At 44.8% G+C, this 23478-nt stretch overlaps 1 protein-coding gene across 1 annotated transcript in view; it reads left to right on the forward strand.

Moving 5' to 3' along the window:
- The first annotated feature begins 553 nt into the window (after positions 1-553).
- Positions 554-23478, forward strand: part of LOC108664398 — a 28566-nt gene continuing 5641 nt past the window's right edge. The window contains 15 exon segments of the mRNA XM_047882354.1: positions 554-1519; positions 4429-4555; positions 5628-5789; positions 6729-6908; positions 7907-8112; positions 8533-8685; positions 9500-9599; positions 10246-10378; positions 12389-12464; positions 13008-13121; positions 13812-13960; positions 15002-15078; positions 15395-15555; positions 16572-16794; positions 18673-18798. Coding sequence (XP_047738310.1) covers positions 722-1519; positions 4429-4555; positions 5628-5789; positions 6729-6908; positions 7907-8112; positions 8533-8685; positions 9500-9599; positions 10246-10378; positions 12389-12464; positions 13008-13121; positions 13812-13960; positions 15002-15078; positions 15395-15555; positions 16572-16794; positions 18673-18798 — 2785 coding nt within the window. The 5' untranslated portion in view covers positions 554-721.

The following is a 23478-nucleotide window of genomic DNA, read 5'->3' on the forward strand; positions in this document are numbered from 1 at the left end:
ATAATCAGGGAGCTCGGAGCTGTTAATTTATTTCAATATTCGCCTCTAAATCGGCCAACGCGCGCCCCTAAATCGGCCAACGCGCGCCCCTAAATCGGCCAACACGCGCCCCTAAATCGGCCAACACGCGTCCAGAAATCTGCCAACACGCGCCCCTAAATCGGCCAACACGCGCCCTTAAATCGGCCAACACGCATGATAGTGATGATAGTGTAGCGTGATGGTGATGATAGTGTAGCCTGATAGTGATGATAGTGTAGCGTGATGGTGATGATAGTGTAGCCTGATAGTGATGATAGTGTAGCGTGATGGTGATGATAGTGTAGCGTGATAGTGATGATAGTGTAGCGTGATAGTTATGATAGTGTAGCGTGATAGTGTGATAGTGATGATAGTGTAGTGTGACAGTGAGAATGGTGATGGTGTGGTTTTTATAATGTGGTGTAGCAGGAGTGCGGTTGATGGTATAGAAATAATACACAAGTTTGATGTTAAAATTACACACATAAAAACATCAAAATGTTTAATATATGTTATTACTTTTCCCTTTATTAGCCTTGAATGTCATTGCAAAGGTGATGGTGACACTCAGAAATACGTGTGTGTAACTTTATCCATTCTTGCGTTTTTTCGCGGGAAAAGTTTTAGTATTGGTAGATTTAATTGTGTACACTATTAAGTATTTTATTGTAATTGTTATTATAATTTTACCCGACGCGAGATGGCCGACGAAGAAAGTCGGTCTTTAGTTGAAAACGTAAAAAATGAGTTGGAACAAACCGATTCCTCAGCAAACATTGAAAAAAATCAAAGTGTTGAAAACGAGAAAGGTGCGAAACATGAATCTGAAACGGGAGAGACGATCGTTCTGTCTTCACATCGCAGTTTCGAAGTAACGAAAATAGATGAAACAGACTTGAAAGAAGAACACAACGAAACTGGCAACAAGAACAACGAAACTGGCAACGAAAAGCACGAAACTGACAACAAAAACAATGAAATTGTCAACAAGAACAACGAAACTGGCAACGAAAACAGCGAAACTGGCATCAATAACAACGAAACTGGCAACAAGAACAACGAAACTGGCAACAAGAACAACGAAACTGGCAACGAAAACAGCGAAACTGGCATCAAGAACAACGAAACTGGCAACAAGAACAGCGAAACCGGCAACAAGAACAACGAAACGGACAATAAACAGACCATAAAGAGCACAAAAGCAGAAGACGATAACAGCGATGACGATGAAAACAAACAAGAACAAGACGAAGATGAAGACGAACGTCTCAAAAATCTGCGACAAGCCATCGTGGCCAAATCTTCCCCTCGTCTGAACCACCTCCTGCTGGGGGAAAAACTCCCCTCATCGGGTTCTGCTTCCCCCAACGCCCCCTCCTCCCCCAGTGTCGGGGGAGGCTTGCCCTCAGCCATGTCATTCCCCTCGGGGGCAAGACGCCCTCGGAGAATATCCTGGAAACAAGGGGATGAGACCATACCTAATTCCCCGTCTATGCAGGTAATGTCCAGTCCACGCTGGGGGTAATGAGTGGTCAGTCCACGCTGGGGGTAATGAGTGGTCAGTCCACGCTGGGGGTAATGAGTGGTCAGTCCTCGCAAGGGGGAATGAGTGTTCAGTCCACGCTGGGGGTAATGAGTGTTCAGTCCACGCTGGGGGTAATGAGTGGTCAGTCCTCGCGGGGGTGGGGAGTGGTCAGTCCACGCTGGGGGTGTGGGAGGGTGGCCAGTCCACGCTGGGGTGTGGGGAGTGGCCAGTCCCCGCTGGGAGTAATGAGTGGTCAGTCCACGCGGGGGGTAATGAGTGGTTAGTCCACGCTGGGAGTAATGAGTGGTCAGTCCACGCTGGGAGTAATGAGTGGTCAGTCCACGCTGGGAGTAATGAGTGGTTAAGTGGTCAGTCCACGCTGGGGGTAATGAGTGGTCAGTTCACGCTGGGGGTAATGAGTGGTCAGTCCACGCTGGGGGTAATGAGTGGTCAGTCCACGCGGGGGGTAATGGGTGGTCAGTCCACGCTGGGGGTTATGAGTGGTCAGTCCACGCTGGGGGTAATGGGTGGTCAGTCCACGCGGGGGGTAATGAGTGGCTTGAAATTGAAATGGAAAGGATTATTCCTCATTTGTTTAAATGATAATCTTTAATTATTATCAAAATAAGGAACATTGATCAGGAATTTTACTCCGAATGACTAGTAGGAATCACGAGTAGGAATCGATGTATGAACTATCAATGGCGATTGTTGAATGAACGGCAATAGTGAATGTTTGGCAAAATGAACGGGGTTTAAATTATAATGAAAAATGGCTTGAACCACAATAATTAATTATTGTTATTCTGACTGCTTGTTTCTATTGTAGCTTGCATTCCACTGCCTGTACAAGCGTAATAATTATATTTATTGAATTCATTGAAATAATGTTCATTAAATATAGCTGCATATATATCATACGCTTAGTACCTGTGACGTCAATATTATATACACCTGTCATACACCGCACTATCTCTTGGCAGGACACTGCACTGTCACTGGAGGTCTGTGTGTTGTGTGATGCAGATGTACTACACATTTATTTGTTTGTTTACGCCTTAATTTTTCTGTTGCCTATTGTGTAGGTTTGTGTATTGTTTGTGTTATCTTGTATGTGCCTCCGTAGAACACATCATGTGTAAATGTTGAAATTCAAGATGTGTAATTCAACGTTGAAATTCATGAGCAGCGTTGAAATTCTCGCAGTCAATCTTTGCCTTGCCCTCGCAGGCAGCCTTTGCCTTGCCCTCGCAGGCAGCCTTTGCCTTGCCCTCGCAGGCAGCCTTTGCCTTGCCCTCACAGGCAGCCTTTGCCTTGCCCTCGCAGGCAGCCTTTGCCTTGCCCTCGCAGGCAGCCTTTGCCCTGTCTCTTATACACATCTAGATGTGTATAAGAGACAGGTCTTGTATGATGTGAATGATGTCTTGTATGTTGTGAATGATGTCTTGTATGTTGTGAATGATGTCTNCATCACCAACAGCAGCTCAGTGCCATCACCAACAGCAGCTCAGTGGCATCACCAACAGCAGCTCAGTGGCATCACCAACAGCAGCTCAGTGCCATCACCAACAGCAGCTCAGTGGCATCACCAACAGCCTGTCTCTTATACACATCTAGATGTGTATAAGAGACAGGCAGTATTCAAGGATAGGTATTACAAGGGCTCTGAAGAGTGTGATCATTGGTTCCGCTTCTCTCGTTCTGAACGTCCGCCAGATCCACCCCATCTGACGTCTACCTTTTGCAGTTATTGCCGGTATGTGATCACCAAAATTTACCTGATTGTTCATCAACACTCCTAGATCGCGAACGAGTCGCTTCTCTTCGATTTCCTTGTTATCTGCACATACGTCACCGTTCTCTTGCCAGCGCCATAGGCTACATAAAATGATGACGTAGCGAACGAAAAGTTTATATGAGTTGTCAGGTGCCAGGTAGCGGTGATCCATTCCAGCTCTATACTGCGCAGCCGACAGGTGACTAATGAGCGAAAATGTTCAGCAAGACCACGGAATTAAACTACTATTCTAAAGCAAATGTTGCGTTCACAACACCTCTCTAGGTCCGGCGTTTCAAACTCGATGCTCATCAGCTCCCGATCCCCTGGAATTTCTAAAAAATGCAACTGTCGTTCAGTTTCCATAATTTTAACCTTCAGATGTTCCAGCCTCTGCATCTCTGTATTCCCGGAGGCAGCCGTTATTTGGTTGTTCAAGCTCGCTCGTTTTCTCATAAGGATCCGTCTGTCCCTCGGAATTATGTGGCGTTTGGGGGTCGTTTTTTCCGGCGTGTGACTGTCTCTTATACACATCTAGATGTGTATAAGAGACAGAGTAATGAGTGTGAGGCATGAGACCAGTAATGAGTGTGAGGCNTTCTTCTTGGGAAGAGCCCCTCTATGTTAGCTATCATGATGCTAGACTCTTCCCTTCCTTGCGTACTTAGTTGCTGTAACACTGCACTGCCAGGGGTCTCTGGCTCTGCAGCTGTTGCATTTGTTGCTGTGATTTCTGCTGTCGTTCGTGCAGTTTCAACAGTTGTTGCATTTGTTGCTGAATCTGATATACTTGACTCTGCAGGTCTAAAAAATTGCTGCGCCTGATATCGAGTTCTCTGTGTGGTTCTCCACTCCGGTAGGATGTGGTGTCCGGTGTGGTACTTTTTGGGACTGCCCTGTTGTATTTCTGATTACGATAGATTCGCCCTTCCCAGAAAGGAGTTTTTTAACAGATGCATTTTATTCTGAAATTTTGAGTTTAGCAGTAGAGTCTATCTGATGTTCAGGGGATGAAGTATCACATTAACCTCTCCGTCTCCATATTACCTACTCCTTCCCCCCACAATAAACCTCCTCCATATTAACCCCCTCTCCCTCCCCCCAGAGCGAGCAGGATGGGCGGAGGGGGTCGGACCCCCTGCTGCTGGACGGCAGGGACCTGGACGACCCCGCGCTGGACGAACTCATTGACCTCCCCGCCGAGCTGCCCCCGCCCCCCGACGGCGGGTGGGGTGAGTCACACTACACTAAGTTATTTATAATAATTATTTTAATCATTCTGTGTCGTTCTTATAAAACTATACACTGGGGTGAGTCACACTACCTACACTAAGTAGCTATTTATAATAATTAAATATTTTAATCATTATGTGTCGTTCTTATCAAACTATACTCTAAATAAATACTCGTTATTGAGTTATCATATCTATCAGATCTTCGTTATTAATCTCTACCTGAGGATAGGGATACGTGACTATGTTATTTAGGGATAAGTAAGACACATGTGTCCTGATAACATATCTTGATATACAGGGCGGTTATACATTACATGAGTTACGATAAAGCTAGGGGTCATAGGTACTTTAAACCTAACTAAGTGAACGTAAGTACTTACGCTCTATTTTCTTCTCTACGATTGGTAGATTTTGCTTGAAAGACCGTCAATGATTGGCTGATGAACTTACGATCTCTTAACTTTTTTTGAAAGTATGGGCCCAGAGGTATAAGCTACGGCGTCGACCGTAAAGGTCGGAGAACTCAACCGACGCGTTACATCGCTGAGCCTATACTTTCAAAAAAAAGTTAAGAGATCGTAAGTTCATCAGCCAATCATTGACGGCCTTTCAATCAAAATCCACCAGTCATAGACAATAAAATAGAGCGTAAGTACTTACGTTCATTTAGCGAGTTTTGAAAGTATGGCTCCTGAGCGCTTATTAACAACTGCGGGAGGCTCTTACTAAGGTTGCCAGCCCTTATATAGCCTTCAGCTTCCGCCCACAACTAATTTCCTTGATTGCGCGATCTATCACGTGATGTCTTCCAGATGCTGACTTATGTCTAGTACTTTTCCATCAATCTCTATCAGGTTAAGTGAATATTACGTCCTGATTACATATGATCTAGTCATATAATATTATTATAATGACTATAATGAGACGCCAGATAGAAACCGGGCATATCAAAAATCAAACCCCTACTCCCTCCTCCCCCTCTCCGTGGGCTGGCTTATTATTTAATTCCCCACAGGCTGGGTGATTATCTAACTCCCCACAGGCTGGGTGATTATCTAACTCCCCACAGGTTGGGTGATTGTGCTCGCATCGTTCCTAGCCAACATGGTGGTGGATGGCATCGCTTATTCCTTCAGCCCCTTCCTGCCGGTCTACATGGAGGCCTTCGGGGCTGATATGTCCAAGGTCTCGTGGATACCTTCACTCCTGGCGGGGGTCTACCTCAGTGCTGGTAAGTGGGGTCTAATTTTGTCTTTGTACACGTAGCGGCCTAGTAAATGTAGCGGCCTATGTACACGTAGCGGCCTAAATAAACGTAGCGGCCTAAATGAACGTAGCGGCCCAAGTACATATGACCCACTTATTGTACCCACATGACCCACTTATTGTACCCACATGACCCACTTATTGTACCCACATGACCCACTTATTGTACCCACATGACCCACTTATTGTACCCACATGACCCACTTATTGTACCCACATGACCCACTTATTGTACCCACATGACCCACTTATTGTACCCACATGACCCACTTATTGTACCCACATGACCCACTTATTGTACCCACATGACCCACTTATTGTACCCACATGACCCACTTATTGTACCCACATGACCCACTTATTGTACCCACATGACCCACTTATTGTACCCACATGACCCACTTATTGTACCCACATGACCCACTTATTGTACCCACATGACCCACTTATTGTACCCACATGACCCACTTATTGTACCCACATGACCCACTTATTGTACCCACATGACCCACTTATTGTACCCACATGACCCACTTATTGTACCCACATGACCCACTTATTGTACCCACATGACCCACTTATTGTACCCACATGACCCACTTATTGTACCCACATGACCCACTTATTGTACCCACATGACCCACTTATTGTACCCACATGACCCACTTATTGTACCCACATGACCCACTTATTGTACCCACATGACCCACTTATTGTACCCACATGACCCACTTATTGTACCCACATGACCCACTTATTGTACCCACATGACCCACTTATTGTACCCACATGACCCACTAATTGTACCCACATGACCCACTAATTGTACCCACATGACCCACTTATTGTACCCACATGACCCACTTATTGTACTCACATGACCCACTAATTGTACCCACTTTAGGCCCGATCGTGTCGGCGCTGAGCAACAAGTTCGGGTGCCGCGTCGTGTGCATGGTGGGCGCCATCATCGGCTGCGTGGCCTTCCTCCTGACGGTGTTCGCACCATCGGTCCAGTACCTGATGGTGATGCAGGGGGTGGTGGCCTGATGGTGATGCAAGAGGTGGTAAGGGGTCAGAGGGGGTGAGTACCTGATGGTGATGCAGGGGGTGAGTACCTGATGGTGATGCAAGAGGTGGTAAGGGGTCAGTACGTGGTGGGGTGATGAGGGTGATCTAGGAGTGTTGATTAATACTCAGGTAAATTTTGGTGACCACATAACGGCAATAACCACAAGAAGTAGACGACAGATGGGGTGGATCTGGCGGACGTTCAAAACGAGAGCAGCTGAACCGATGATCACACTCTTTAGAGCCCTTGTGATCCCTCTTCTTGTGGACTGCTGCAAGTTTTGGACCCTGTTCACAGTCGGCGCAGTGCGGCAACGTGAAGCGGTCCTACGAACCTTCACGTCTAGCTAGGAACAGCGGAATGGCGGAGCAGAACGAGAGAGGCATGTTATTCTGTACTCCTGGAAAATGATAACAGGACTGGCACTTAACTTCGAAAACGAGATCTTCAGGATTGAGATTAAATTGCAAATCTCTACGGGAAGGATTTATTTCCGTGGCGGGACAAAGGCTGTTTAACGTCTTGCCAAATGAGCTTAGAGCAGAAGGGTTCACCCTTCAGATATTCCAGAGTCGATTGGACGTGTTCCTTGACACGATCCCTTATCGTCCGCCTCTGCCCCACTACCAGCGGCGAGAAGCAAGCATCGTGCATTAACTGGCCCAACTGAGAGCTGATGCGTGGCCTGGGACTGTTACTTCTTCAAGTCCTTAATAACCTAACTGTTGAGTTCATTATTACAGAAGCCGGTGTAGAAAAAGTGAACTAAGAACATCGCTATACGGTTGACATTGGGATCAGAGTTACCAATCCATTTTCAGGTTTAATGTTAGGTCGTCAAGAGGCTTGTGCGGGGGGCGGTGTGTGGAGAGTACCTGTTGGTGGTGCCAGGGGATGGTGGGGAGAGAGCACCTGTTGGGAGTGACGAGTGATAGGGTGACCCGGCCCATTATTGTGGTGTGTCCTGGGGGTATGCTTGGGGTATTCCTTATCATCCCTCCTTCCCCCAGGTCTGGGGTTCGGGATGATCTACCTCCCCGCGGTGGTATGCGTGGGATATTACTTCGAGAAGAAGCGCGCCCTGGCGACGGGGATTGCGGTGTGTGGGAGCGGCGTGGGGACGATGCTCTTCCCCCCCTTCGTGAAGTTCCTCCTGGCGCAGTACGGCTGGCGGGGCACCAACATCCTGCTCGCGGGGCTTGTGCTTAACGCCGTGGTGGGTGCTGGGGAGAGCGGCTGCAGCACTAACACGTTGTCTACAGCCAAGACTGTCACTAACATCATAGGAACATGTTGTCAACACGTCACTAACATGTCACTAACATTATAGGAACATGTTGTCAACACGTCACTAACATGTCACTAACATTATAGGAACATGTTGTCAACACGTCCCAAACACGTCACTAACATGTCAACACGTCTCGTGTATTTATTTATCACGTGTTTATTATTATTTTTTTTTTGTCTTAAAAGATTTTTATGTCGCGTGCGTGCCCGATGTAATGGTCTTGACCGCAGGTCAGCGAGCGCCCCAATTGCAGTATCACGTCCGCTCTCATAGCTCTTGCTGTAGTTTTATTACAAAGTGTTATACTATTTGGACAAAGTGACCCATGCATTTCCATGCGTGCAGGTGTTTGGGTCGCTGATGCGGCCGCTGGCGGTGCCGCGGATGACGAAGCGTCAGCTCCTGCAGCGCCTCGACGAGGAGGAAAGGCAGCTCAGGGCCTCCCTGGCCCAGGGGCTTGATGGTGCTGATGGGGCCACGTCTTTCTCCCAGCACAAGGTGGGGAGGAGGGTGTTGTTAGGGGCCTTCCTGGCCCTGGGGCTTGATGGGGCCACGTCCTTCTCCCAGCACATGGTGCGGAGGAGGATGTTGTTAGGGGCCTTCCTGGCCCTGGGGCTTGATGGGGCTGATGGGGCCACGTCCTTCTCCCAGCACAAGGTGGGGAGGAGGGTGTTGTTATGGGCCTTCCTGGCCCAGCGGCTGGTGGGGCCATGTCCTTCTCTCAGCACAAGGTTAGGAGGAGGGGGGAGTTGTGCCTAAAACTGAGGGTTGGGGAAGGAGGGGTTTTTGGTTATAGGCGTTATGGTGAGAGAAGTACGGAGCTGTGGTGGTGCAGTGGTGAGAGACTCAGTCTCTCGCGCCCAGCTCCCGGGTTCGAGTCCCACTGAGGACAAGTTCTACCGGGAAGCTCAGCTCATGGTCAACTCAGCCATTCATCCAACTCTGGTTGGTAAATGAGTACCTGGCTTGTCCAGGGTGTTGTGTAATGCAATAAAATGGTTCTGGCGGGTCAGCGAGCCAGTAATGGTCGTAGAACTACCAGTGCATCAAGTGCCCAGAAAAACTGACCTATCACCCCCCTACCTAGTCGCCACTGCCAGGATGGGCAATTACAACAACAACAACTGCAACGTAACGTAACATACCCTGAACTGCAACGTCAGTGACGTGACTGCAACGTAACGTAACATGCCCCGAACTGCAACGTCAGTGGTGTGACTGCAACGTAACGTGTGTTTAATTGTAACGCAACGTAACGCTGGATTGTAACGCAACGTAACGCTGGATTGTAACGTAATTTTTTGCGTTGCAGCGCAGCGTCAACGCGGACCCCGGCGTGCAGTCGCATCTGAACCTCCACAGCGGCGCCCCCCTCACCCCCATCAGGGAGGGCTCCCCCTCCTCCCCTACAGGTGAGTGGGACCATAGAGTGGGCCACCCAATTGATGCCCTAGAGTGGGCCACCCAGTTAATGTCCTAGAGTGGGCCACCCAGTTAATGTCCTAGAGTGGGCCACCCAGTTGATGCTCTAGAGTGGGCCACCCAGTTGATGCCCTAGAGTGGGCCACCCAGTTGATGCCCTAGAGTGGGCCACCCAGTTGATGCCCTAGAGTGGGCCACTCAGTTAATGTCCTAGAGTGGGCCACACAGTTGATGCTCTTGAGTGGGCCACCCAGTTGATGCCCTAGAGTGGGCCACCCAGTTGACGCCCTAGTGTGGCCCACTCAATCGGTTCTCTAGAATGGGCACACTCAATTGATGCCCTAGAGTGACCCACTCAATCAGTGCTCTAGAGTAGGCCAGTCTATTGAAGCCCTTGACTGGAGCGCACCATTAATGCCCTAGAGTTGCCCACTCAATTGATGCCATGGAGTGTGCCACACTCAATGCCCTAGAGTGGGCCACCCAATTGATGCATAGAAAGGGCCACTCAATTGATGCCCTAGAATGGGCCACTCAATTAATGCCCTAGAGTGGGCCACCCAATTCATGTCCTAGAGTGGGCCACACAATTGATGCGCTAGAGTGGACCCAATTAATGTCCCAATTTCTGAGCAGAGCGGAACGGAGGAGGGGCGGGGGAGGAGCGCGAGGGTCTAACGGCGGGCGGCGCTGGGCCCAAAGTGAGCATCGTGTCCATGGGCCCGCTGCCCCGCAACGCTTCCCAGCCCGTCAACATGGGGCCCGGCAGGTGAGGATACGGGGCCTGGCGGGTGAGGGTACATGACTCACACCACGACTCGTGCCACGACTCATCCTATGACTCACACCACGAATGGGACGCCTGTCGGAGACCACCACTGCCGAGCATCGAATGAACTATCATGATCCCTTCCCTCAAGAACGTAGCCTATAACACTTCTTGACTGTAACATTATCAGCCGCAAGCCACCAAACAGATCACATCCATCGAATTAGATTAATCAGCCCACAGGAAAGTAGCCTGACGTAGAATGGCCCAGCATCGTCCGTCAATACGAAAAAAATGTTACACCATCCGGACAGAGCGCGCCGCACCCTTAATTGCAGTGATTATGATGCCCGCCACCGAGCCGTACGTATAGGTGCTTATACACAAGGCGAAAATAACAAATTTTCGCCTTAAAAATCATAAATTTTAGGTTCGAGACCGCAACAAGCTGTGGATGTTCTGCGATGTTAAGAATCGGCGACAGGCCTATGGCCTATTAAACGCTGAAACCGCTATTATGTTTTACGTGTTCAGAGGCAACTAGCTGGTGCATTGCAGGCAGAGCAACTGGAGTTGTTTGAAGCAGTCGAGTGTTCCCAGTGCCGTCTCGGCCGTCTTAGCGTGGATAACTGCGTTGCTCTCTCTCTCTCTCTTGCCCACTGTAGCGCGCACAGCTGTCGAGCTCTCGCTTGCCTCCACCGTGAACACACCTTACTCGACAAATTCCAACGTCGCACTGACGCACTGTACTGAAACACTTTCCTCGTGCATAAGCTCTCAGCCTCCAAAACTAGTCGACTCAACTAATCGCCCCGTGCATAAGCACCTATATATCCGTCCCGTGTGTCGAATTTTGGAACTAAACCATGCTATCAGAAACCTTACCCGATGCTGTGAGGTAAAAGTAACTGTCTAGTGGTGCACGACAGGATTCATGCACATGCTGTCCGAGCCGTCGAGCTGGTCGCAGTGGAACTGATTAGTCGCAGTCCGTTCACTCCGTTGTCCGCTAGTTACAGTTCGAGCTAAAGTCAGGGTATGAAGTGATGATCGTTGCAACGTTCGATGTTCAGTGGTGGACAACCATTACTCTTAGGGCTATTCGCTTCAGAATAGGGTGGCGTAAAGCTCCTAATATTTAAAGCAAGATGATGTCACGGGCTGGTTACGGACGTATGGTTTAATCCGCGGCTAATTGGTGGTTATCCGGAGATATGCTAGGCGTTCCTTTCAGAACTGATTGGTGACGAAATTTGGTGGTGCACGGCTGCGTTTCCCTCTATCTCATGTCACGAATGGAATCCAAAATTTCTTATCCGAAAACCAAGCAGGTCTAATAAACCATACTCTGCATCTGAGAAATTTATCTCCAGTGACCCAGCGCATGACAGTATCTGCAGGGTTCTCAGAACTGGGAACGTAACTCCAAATTGCAATGTGAACGATTGCGCGTATCTCCTCTAACCCCTGGTCGACATATCTCCTGTTATTAAGCTTATTACCTAAGATCCAATGTAACACAATTTTACTATCACACCAAATATGCACATAAATATTGATATAATCAAGGTGCCATTGCGTAATGATTTCAGCTACAAGTCGTGCTGTAAGGTATGTAGCTCTAATTGTGGCAAGGAAGGGGCTGTGGCAGGTAGTTACTAAGTATATGCCAAAAATGGCGACTATGGCAAAAGGCGACTATGATAAACTCCGTGAAGCAGTGAATATTTCGAACTATATTAAGGACATGAATGTGGCTGAGTCATGATCATTTCTCAAGGACACGGTTATGTCTGCAGTTGATGCGTGTGTACCTAAAATTAAGCTTGGTGGAGCCAAAAAAAAAAACTCGGTGAATGAACAGTACAGTTTTAGCAAAGCTACAATACAACGAAGGAAGCATACCAGCGTTATTTACAGACCATGCCTCACAGTCATACCATGCCTCACGGTCTCACACCATGCCTCATACCATGCCTCACAGCCTCACACCATGCCTCATCCCCGCAGGCACTTCCGGACGGTGGGGTCGGTGCCAAACTTCGAGCGGCGGCGGTCGCGTACGGAGCTCGTGCAGCAGCTCAAGGTATGAGTCATTAATGTTCTTATTCTTATTATTGTAATGATGTTATGCTTATATAATAGTAATTAATGATTAACATCATTAATATTGGGTTACTATGATCAACATTTGTGATTCCATTATTATTATTGAAGTATCAACATAGTAGATAGGTAACAAGGTATGAGTCATTAATGCCCTTACTCTTAATATTGTATGGATGCTTCTATAAACAATAGTAATTACTGATCAACATCATTAATATTATGTTGCCATCATTAATATTGATAGTATTATTATTAACGAAGTATCAATTAGTGAATGAGTAACTTCGATTTTATATTATTATTATTATATAATATTATTATTTATGAATTAATCATATTATTTGATGATTAGCTCATGATTTTTATAGTATTACAGTATTATTTGTTGATTAATTCGTGGAAATAACATTTATAGTTATAGTTATTATTATTTGTTAATTAATTTGTGGAAATAACATTTATAGTTATAGTAATTATTATTTGTTGATTAATTCGTAGAATTAACCCATCCTCTCCCCAGGTGGTCCCCGCCACCCCCCGCGCCAGCGTCCTGAACCTGCACCCTGAGAGCCGCTCCTCCCTCGCCCCCCTCGCCCCCCGCAAGTCCTCCGCCCCCGTGGGGACTGGGGTAAAGGTGGGGGAAATGGGGACGTTGTATGGAATAAGGGGGGGGGGTGACGACGTTGTAGGGGTTGGGGAAGTATTGGGACTGGGGTACCAGTGTTCGGGGGAGTGTGGGGACTGGGGTAGGGACAGGGGAGTGTGGGGACGTTATGAGTGTTGGGGGAGTGTGGGGACTGCTCTAGGGGGTGGGGGTATGGGGGACGTTGTAGGGGTTGGGTGAGCGTGGGGACTTGGGTAGGGGTTGCGAGTGTGAGAAGTTTTTGTGGGGAGGTTGGGGGCCGTGGGGACTTTGATAGCTGTGGAAGTCCGTTGTACAGGCTAGGGTGCGGGGACACGATGTAGGGGTTGGGGGTGTGAAGGATGTTGTACGGTTTGAAGGATTGGGGTGAATGGGGGAGAGGGGGAACGTTGCATTGAGTGAGGGAGTTGTGTTTAGTGAGGAAGTTGCACATTCAACAAAGAGTGAAGGAAATTACTATGAACTGCCACGTTCTCATTGATGGCTAATGTATGAAGTTGCACTTGATTTGACAGACTCGCAAACATTTTTTGATTCCCCTATTATGCTTTATATTGGATAAAAGATTTTAGAACTTAACTGTTGAAGCACTCTAAGAAGCCTTCTTACCTCGACCATGATGCTGCGCCGCCCCATGTTCTCCCTCACCCCCACTTCTGTAACCCCCTCCTCCCCCAGCAGGAGCGGCGTGCCATGATGCTGCGCCCCATGTCCCGGCAGGACATCTTCTACTCGGGCTCCATCTCCAATCTACAAGAGTACAAGTCCCAGCTCTCCATGATCTCCTACAGGGAGAGTACCCTCAACCTACAGGGGACTGGTGCATCTAGGTGAGTGCTGGGGCATCTAGGTGAGTGCTGGGGCATCTAGGTGAGAGCTGGGACATCTAGGTGAGTGCTGGGGCATCTATGTGAGTGCTAAAGCATCTAGGTGAGTGCTGGGGCATCTAGGTGAGTGCTGGGGCATCTAGGTGAGTGCTGGCGCATCTGGGTGAGTGCTGGGGCATCTAGGTAACTTCTACAGGGAGAGCACGCTAAATCTCCAGGGAACTGGTGCATCTAGGTGTGTGCTAGAGCATATATTTAGGTGAGTGCTAGAGCCTAGAGCACCTAGTGAGTAGTTCGTTCTATCTAAAAAATTTAGTAATCATAAGTGCGGAACAGCTGATGCAGCGCTTCTATTTCTGTGGTTCCTGTGCTTCAACTCGTGCTTAAATCTTAGGTACGTTTAACTAGCGTCTAGTAGGGCGATTAGGATTTGAATTTTAATATTTATAAATGTTTCTAATGCTTTTTGTTGATCAATCATGACGGAGGAAGAAAGTCATTCGATAAGGAGAAAGAGTTTGTGTTGATATCAACTAGCTGAGTACACCTTCTATACGTTCTCTGAAAATGCCCCTCATAGAAAACGGCTCCTAGGGGAAACTCGTTTATATAAGTATTCTAAATTCCCATCAAAGCCCCTTTCTGAAATTTTAATTTTTTGGACCTTGTGTTTTTTAGATTTTTTCTATGCTTTCATAGAGTATTAGAAGTTTTTATTTTTACCAGTTTTTCTCAAGGTTTGCTAGTGATATTATCACTTAATACGCAGTTACACAGACAATAATTTGTGCCTGGGCAGTTTTTTTCGCGACAACTGTTGCGTGAAATTATACTTCACAAAAATTGTTAGTTCAATATTAGCTTTAAATTTCCTTTTGAAGATAAATAGCGCCGGCAAAATGCTCTGATGTATCAAGAAACTGGTCAAATTATCCCGATTGCGAATTGTAACTATTTTTTTCTACAAAGATGATTAGAAATATTTTTGTACTAGTTATTTTTTGACCATTACCCTACCCCATAATTATTTTTACCCTATTTCAGGGCGGTGTTGGACGTCATAGAGAAGCCAGAGATGGACCAGGCTGACTCCAAGGATGTTCCTAAAGAGAAGGAAAAGTGTGAGTTGATTTCACTAACGAAATTCAATTTTTGGCGCATTGAATCAAAAATTAGACTTTAAATGCAAAGAAATTTTACCACTAAAGCCTGGTACGTTTTGTGGTTACTTCCGTGCAATTAAACTTTCATCACTTCTATATGAAATTTAACAATGATTTTGTATTCAATTTAAATTAAGTTTTCAAATATAAGAGAAATCAAATATTAAAATCATCTAGATTATGCCGATGATGATGGCGATATTGACTATAATTATGTTGATGATGATAATATCAACAATGATGACGATGATAATATCAACAATGATGATTACAGGTTCATGTCTGCCGGAGTCGATGCGCGGGACGCTGGCGCAGATGATGAACTTTAGCCTCCTGAAGGATCCCGTCTTCCTGCTCATCGGCATCGCCAACGTCTTCGGCATGTTGGGCTTCTACACGCCCTACGTCTACTTACCGGGGGCGGCCGTAGAAAAGGTGAGTGTCTACTGTGTCTTCGGCATGTTGGGCTTCTACACGCCCTACGTCTACCTGCCGGGGGCGGCCGTAGAAAAGGTGAGTGTCTACTGTGTCTTCTCCGTACAAAAGCGATTGGCAAAAGAAGGGAAGTAGAAAAATAAAAGAAAATGAAAGGATTAGGCAGAAGAAGGGAAAGGGCAAGAGCAGAAGAAGGGAAAGGGCAAGGGCAGAAGTGAAAGGGCAGGAGCAGAAGAAGTGAAAGGGCAAGGGTCAAAGAGGTGAGAGGGCAAGGGCAGAAGAAGAAAAAGGGCAAGCGCAGAAGAAGAGAAAGGGCAAGGGCCAAAGAGGTGAAAGGGCAAGGGCAGAAGAAGGGAAAGGGCAAGGGCAGAAGAAGGGAAAGGGCAAGAGCCAAAAAAGTGAAGGAGAGGGGGTGCCTACACGGAGCTGTCCAATACAGAGGAGGTGCGGACTGCGGAGGGACTTTCACTGAAGAGGTGCTGAGTGGACGGCAGACGCTCTTCGTCATCAGGACAGGAGGGATTCGGCGAGTGCCCCTACAACATTTTGGGATGAAAGAAGATCTGCAGTGGCTCGGCCGTAGGGGGTATAGTGGGTGGTGGCTGGCAAAATTAACAAACCTTCCTCGTAAGCTATAGCGTGGGGGGAGTGAGCTGTCAAAACTCTGTTGTTCTCGGTGTCTTTTCGTTCCCCGGGAGAAAATATCCCCGTGAAAATTTTGCTTTGTCTCCACGCCAGAGCCGGAAAACATAGCGCCATCCACTGGGAGATTACACCAGCGCCACATTCCTCATCTCCATCATCACCCCTCTTGCCCCCAGGGTATAGACCTGTCTCTTATACACATCTAGATGTGTATAAGAGACAGGGTATAGACAGCACCAGCGCCACGTTCCTTATCTCCATCATCCCCCCTCTTGCCCCCCAGGGTATATCCATCATCAGGGTATGTCCTCAGGGTATGTCCATCATCAGGGTATATCCATCATCTCCATCATCCCCCCTCTTTCCCCCAGGGTATAGACAGCACCAGCGCCACATTCCTCATCTCCATCATCGGGATCACTAACACCATCGGGCGCGTGTTGTCCGGACTACTAGCGGACATGGAGCGCGTCAACGCACTTTACGTCAACAACTTCTGCGTCTTCTGCAGCGGCCTCTGCGTCTTCCTCACGCCCTTTGCGTCGTCCTACGCCTCTTTCGTCACCCTCTCCATATTCTTTGGCTTTTTCGTCTGTGAGTAGACTTTCTTGTCACGTTTTTAGTGTCGATGAAAGCCAAAAAATCGCGTTTTTTTTCGTAATTAAGTCTAATTTTTCTAGTATTTATTACATTTTGTCAATCTTCCTGTAATCTACCCATCTTTTTCGTCTGTGAGTAGACTTTTTTATCGTGTTTTAGTGTCGATGAATGCCGAAAAATATCATTTTTTCGTAATTAAGTCGTCATTTTTAAAGAGTTTTTTTTACATTTTTCCCTCGTTATTTAATCTACGTTTATTGTGTGCTTTTTTTCCATCTCTGTCCGTCTCCATTATTTTTCTACGTGTCACGTGATTTTATATGGTACATTATTTTCTTGTATTATTTGTAGTTTTCAGTCATGCTTGTTTTAGTGATTTTCGTTAAATATTTTTCAATGCTTTATATCCTTTTATATTGTAGAGTTGTTAGATTTAGCATCTATTCTCGTATTCGTTATTACGATTTCTTTTGAGGCCTTCCCTTAAAAATTGATTTTACTGAACTATATTTAGTCATTTTAATGTTGTACGTATCGTATATAGTATATATACCTATGCGTGTTGTTGCAATTTTTAATGTATGATCTTGCGTCGCGATTATTAATATGTTCATGTTATATTATTCTCTCTCGTTATGTTTCATATTTATTGGCATCACTTGCCATTATTTCCCAGTCAGGAAAACTTTCCATTTCATGTCAATAGTAATTTTCCAGATTTTTCATATGGCTGCCTTCAAATTAACCTCTCTTATCATTATTCACCAGAGTGTCTGTCGAGCTACGAGTTATTACTGTATTTTAGCTAATTTATATTCGATTATTATTCAGTGTTTCAGTCCATTGATGTCGTATTAGGAATGATTGATGTAACGGAATTTTTGTGTTTCTGTGGATGATTAGACATCATGGATGATCAATTGTTCAATTGTTCTCGTGTCGACACATTTGATTTTGTTGTTGTTAGCATCGGTCTTCTGTACTTATTGTTTGTACTCGTTCTTGTTGATATTCTCTTCGTGGTGCACCGTTATGATATATATATGTATATCATATATAGATATGCAATTATATATGATGTGAATTGCTTTTGTATTCCATTTATTCCGCAAAGTATATAGTGTTATAGCCTTGTTTGCTTTTTATCTTCGTGCGTGTTGTGTGTGGTATAGATACTGTGGGTATAAACTATATAAATAGAATACTTGTACTTACTACGTATTTGAACGCCATTAGAAACCATAGTTACCGTTGCAATAGCAAAATTTATTTGTATTAATGAAGTCATAATTGTTAATTCACTAATAAAATTTAATTTACATTAAAATTTACAAAATTTTTGGGTTGAAAGTTTTTGGAGCGCCATTATTGCCTTTAGTTTATAGTCAATCATATATTACCCATATCACCTGTGGTATACTAACGCTCTATGAATCATATATGCTAATCACCCATATACTATTTACACGGCAAAATACAGGGCACCCCCACAGTTTTTTTTGTCTATTTACATATATTACGTGCCTGACATCCTCTGTATGTTCCTTCTTGTATGGTATCCTTATATAGATTTAACAACATGTCTAACATTCTCTATACATTCCCCGATGTATGGTTTCCTTATATACATTTAACAACATGTCTAACATTCTCTATACATTCCCCGACATATGGTATCCTTATATACATTTATCAAAATGCCTAACATTCTCTATACATTCCCCGATATATGTATCCTTATATATATTTAACATAACATTAACATTATTTATACATGTCTAACATTCTCTATACATTCCCCGATGTATGGTATCTATTTCTATATATGCCGTGCCTAACTCCTCCTCTATGCATCATAATGTATGTGAATAGCTCCCTTCATCGCGCTGACATCCATCATCCTCGTGGATGTGATGGGACTCCCTCTTCTCTCTTCATCCTTCGGACTCTTGAACATCTTCAGGGGGGCGGCGGGGGTGGTCAGCTCCCCCCTGGCAGGTGGGGGGGGGGTAATCAGCAGGGCTATCAGTAAATCGAACTGCACTAGCTCGCTCGGTCACACAAACTACACTAGCTCGCCATACAAATATCGGCATCACAGAACGTAAGGATGTAGGAAACCAGAAGCAGGAACGGCACGCACACCCCGCCGGCAACTGACTACACCATCCCAAGATATGTTGCCATTTGCTTAAAATCGATAAAATATCTTTGCGCGAAAACGTATTATGTAGCCAGGAACGTGCGTGCATGGCTGCAGCCAATATTTAATCAATCGCGAGACGATCACAAACTTTGTCAACTAGGGCGCCCACTTACCTCCGCGAATATTTACCGGCAAATGACGTACAACTTGTCCCTTCACCGTTACAAAAGAAATATACAATTTTTTGTGCCTCACATCATTAAAAATCACAATGAACGTACGTGGCTGGCCATTATTTATCCTATCGGAATATCACAAATCCATTGTATAGGAGTATAGGGTATTGTCCACGTGCTTCTGGCCGGTCGGCCATATATATGCCTATGATACTCTCTCGATTATAAATCATACATTCAACACGCGGTAGAACCTCCTCACTTACTACTGGCGAGGTAGAGAGGGGATGGTAGGTTAGGATGGGCATGGTTGTGGGAAAACTATTTAACGGTAATAGGCTTGGGTGGAGGGAATTGGAGGTATACTATATAGGACCAAAGGGAATGGAGGTATACTATATAGGACCAAAGGGAATGGAGGTATACTATATAGGACCAAAGGGAATGTAAAGTGAGAATTTTTAAGTTGAGTACGAACTCTGTTAAACCGCTTATGAATGGTAATGATCGAGCTGCGGTTGGGCTGCTATATGAAGATGATAGTAAATGGAATATGATTATATTAGATGGAATGAGAATGGTTAATTAAAGTGGGATCTATCTGTAGTAGTTGTGTGGGTATGGTGGTAGGTTGATGGTTACGGTATGGGGTTAAGTGATCAGGGAGCGATGGTAGGTGGGAGAAATGGAAGTGGAGAGTGAACCAGATCTGTGGTAGAGATGTAGTACCCTAGAAATGTTATTATTAAATTGACTTATATCTTGCCAGAACTTCTTCTATAAGTTCAGAGTGATTATAATTATTCTCAATTTACCATTCCTTCAAATTTGCAAACAATACAATTGTGAGCATCAAATTCTTTGAAAATAAAAGTAACCCTCGAAGTTCTAATTTCGAATCTATTGCAATGATTCTGAAGCCAAAGCCTTGTGTTATTATTATTGTTTTTCTATTCTTATCTTAATAATTTCCTTCACGTTTCATAGTCAAAAATATTCTTTCTTACATTCACCGAAATCGAGCATCAACTTCACCATCAATTAGTTTCATATCATGCTCATTTCATGTTCAAAACACACATTCAAACCGCATCGCATGTTGTATATATAACTCTTATAAACTGCCTTCATTTCCATCTAACAGCGCGTACTTAGGAAAATAAGCGAGTTTTTGTCCACATAGAGATGCACTTTCTACGCTCGTTTGGGTCATCCTAACCCAGTTATATCTATCAGTAAAGGCAGAAGTCCACGTTCTCACGTGTACGCTGCATGTGGGTTGGAAAGTGTGTCACTATTTGGTCGATATTACCCATTCATTTTTCCAAGTGCAAATCTTGACACCTTATCTGCCCTTTGTTTTCGGTTTCGTTTGACTTGAGCGATCGTTTTTTTTTGTCGTTTGTGATTGGTCGTTAACGCGTGTTGCTTTTGTGAATAACAAAGACTGTTATTTAACCTGGCATGTTAACCTCTTTAACCTTGCTTCTGGTCTCGGTTTCCTGCAGTTTGTTGCATGGTTTTTGGCTGCTGTATTTGCATGGTTTTGTTGAGGGTTGTTTTGCGGTTGGTTTTAAGATTATTATTTAATACGACTGTACCGTATCCATAATGTTTGCCATGAGCGTAGTTTTCCTTTCCTGACAAGTCCAAAAGTATAGGAATAAAGTTTTGAAGTATTTACTTGTATATGAAGGGTAAATATGTTCATAGCACATCAAATTGCTATAATCGAGTATTTTGTCTTAACTTTTTCTTGAATTTTATGATTGGTTACTTAATAAATTGGAGTGTGAAGTGATCAAGTATTTGTGTGTTGTGTGAACATGTTAAAAGTTAACATCTTGATGAACATCTTTTAAAATTTTTTTGTGTATTTTTCAATTCTTCAAATGTTTGTGATTTACTGCGTGAACGTGCCTTAAATAATATCTGCTGCGCGCACATGTGATGTACATGCTTCACTACTCTCATTAGGTCTGCAAAATACTGTACATATGATGTACAATATGTACATGCTTTCCTCCTTAATTACAATACGTAATGTCTGCTGCATGTACATGTGATGTACATGCTTTATTTACCACTTGCATTAAATCTGTAAAATACTGTACATATGATGCACAATGTACATGCTTTCCTCCTTGAAAAAATCTCTATTGTGTTCTGCGTGCACATGTACTTTGCATTCACATGTGCATTAAAATTTATAGTGTACTGGTGAACAAAACGTTACCATTAACCGTCATGAGAGCTCTTCGGGTAAAAGTTTATAGTCAACAAATTTCAACACAGCACTCGGAGAACTCTACGATACTTTGACCAAATTTCGATGCCATTGTGTGGGTCATCCCAACTCGGTTTGGCCAGTCAAAAGCGTGCGTCAATGTTACCTGCACTCTGTCTGTGCTGTGGGTAAGAAAATGTGTTACAATATAGACAAGGTCAAGCCTCCGACCGCTGATCGAGTTTACCCGGCATCACAGTGTGGTTTCAAGGCCCAGAGGTTCACAGCAGACATGATTATCTCCTTACGCCAGCTGCAGGAGAAATGTCGGGAGCAACGGAGGCCTTTGTACATTGCGTTCATCGACAACTTGTACCTCGATAGTGAGATTGACCAGAGGATTGGCAAAGCGGCAGGTGTGATGGCCAGACTGAACGAAAAGGTCTTGTCAAACAAGCGGGTGACGCTTCACACTAAGCTTAAAGTGTACCAAGCGTGCATCTTTTATGGTACCCTTTTGTACGGCAGCGAAACCTGGACCACGTACGCTAACAGGAGCGCAGCCTGGAGTGCTTCCACCTTCGCTGCCTCCGCCGCATCCTTAACATCACATGGGAGGACAGGGTCACAAGCACAACTGTTTTGGAACAAGCCGGCACAATGAGCATGCATCTCCTCCTGTGCCGGCGCCGTGTCATGTGGCTCGGTCACGTGCATCACATGCGGAATGATCGCATTCCCAAGGATCTTCTCTACGGGGAAATATATATATATCCACAGGCGCGCGCCCAACCGGCCGTCCGGCATTGTGGTTTAATAGAAACATGAAAACTGGAATTGTTTCGTCTCTTGCGGAGTCTGTTAACCCTTTTGTCTAGGATAGATTTACCGTCGTCAATGCTATCTTAAAGATATCTGCAAGCGCAGCCTCAGAATAGAAAAATATCCGACCACCAAACCTGAGAGTGGCTTGCAGACAACCGATGCGGCTGGCAACGGGCTTTTCGGGATGGAGTTTAGAGGGGTGAATAGCAACACAGTCGCAAGCTTTAAAACAAGCGCCGTCTGCGCAAAGCTAGACAGCAGACACAGAACAGCGTCTCACCATCGGACTTCATCTGCGCCAACTGCGGTCGGGACTACCATGCCTGAACCGGCCTGGCGAGCCACTCAAGACGCTGCCGACAGCGAGGTGTGCGGTGACAGACGTGGCGAAACCATCATCTTTTGAGATGGACGGATGCCAATGATATGGACAATATGGCACCTTCATCTATATGAGTGTCGCGTTGCGAGAAGAGCGCTTGCCGATCGGAGACCTGCAGGCCATTTACTATTGTAAATTCAAGTATACTTTAAAATAAATTTTAAATTTATTTGCAATTCGATTTTAATGCCCGTAACCCATTATTATTAATGGCTAAGCTAAATTTCCTTTTTACATTAATGAACTAACTAACTAATTTAAGTTATTTGTATGTTATGATTTTTAAAATATTATATACTAATAATAATATTTTTGTGTATATTAATGCTATTTCAACGGTGTTCCTTAACGATGTTTCATAACTTACTCGTGATTTTAACGTCCATTAGACTTTCAACGAATAATGCCATTGATGATGTAAATATGATATGTCATTTGAACTAAAATGTTGAAACATTGATTTTTTACATAAAATATTTTTAAGCGCATGTTCTCTTATGGTAGATATTGGGTGCCAAGAAGTTCGGGAATTCGAATAATTTCATGATTATTTGCAGTGTATTCTATGAATGATTTGAAAAATGCCAAGAATAAATTTGAAAATATTGAAATTATTGTAAAACTTTGCAAACTTTGACAAGAGTACCTATTTGGATTTATATTATTGAAAATAAATTTATTTATTTTTTAACTATAGAAATAATGTTTAATATGCGTAAGAAAATTAACCAAGCATGATATTCATTCCCAAATTCAACGTCATTAATTGTTCGTAAACTTGATTTACCAATTTCTTGTAATTCGATAAAGCTATTCTAAAGCTCCACCAATGCCGCAACGAACTCTAACAATTCATTGCCTGTATGTATACTGATGCCAGTGTATGTACAGTGATCATTACTATATAATGCTTGAGTTACTA

Source organism: Hyalella azteca, unplaced genomic scaffold (genome assembly GCF_000764305.2).
Source record: "Hyalella azteca isolate HAZT.00-mixed unplaced genomic scaffold, Hazt_2.0.2 contig10282, whole genome shotgun sequence".
Classification (NCBI taxonomy): Eukaryota; Metazoa; Arthropoda; class Malacostraca; order Amphipoda; family Hyalellidae; genus Hyalella; species Hyalella azteca.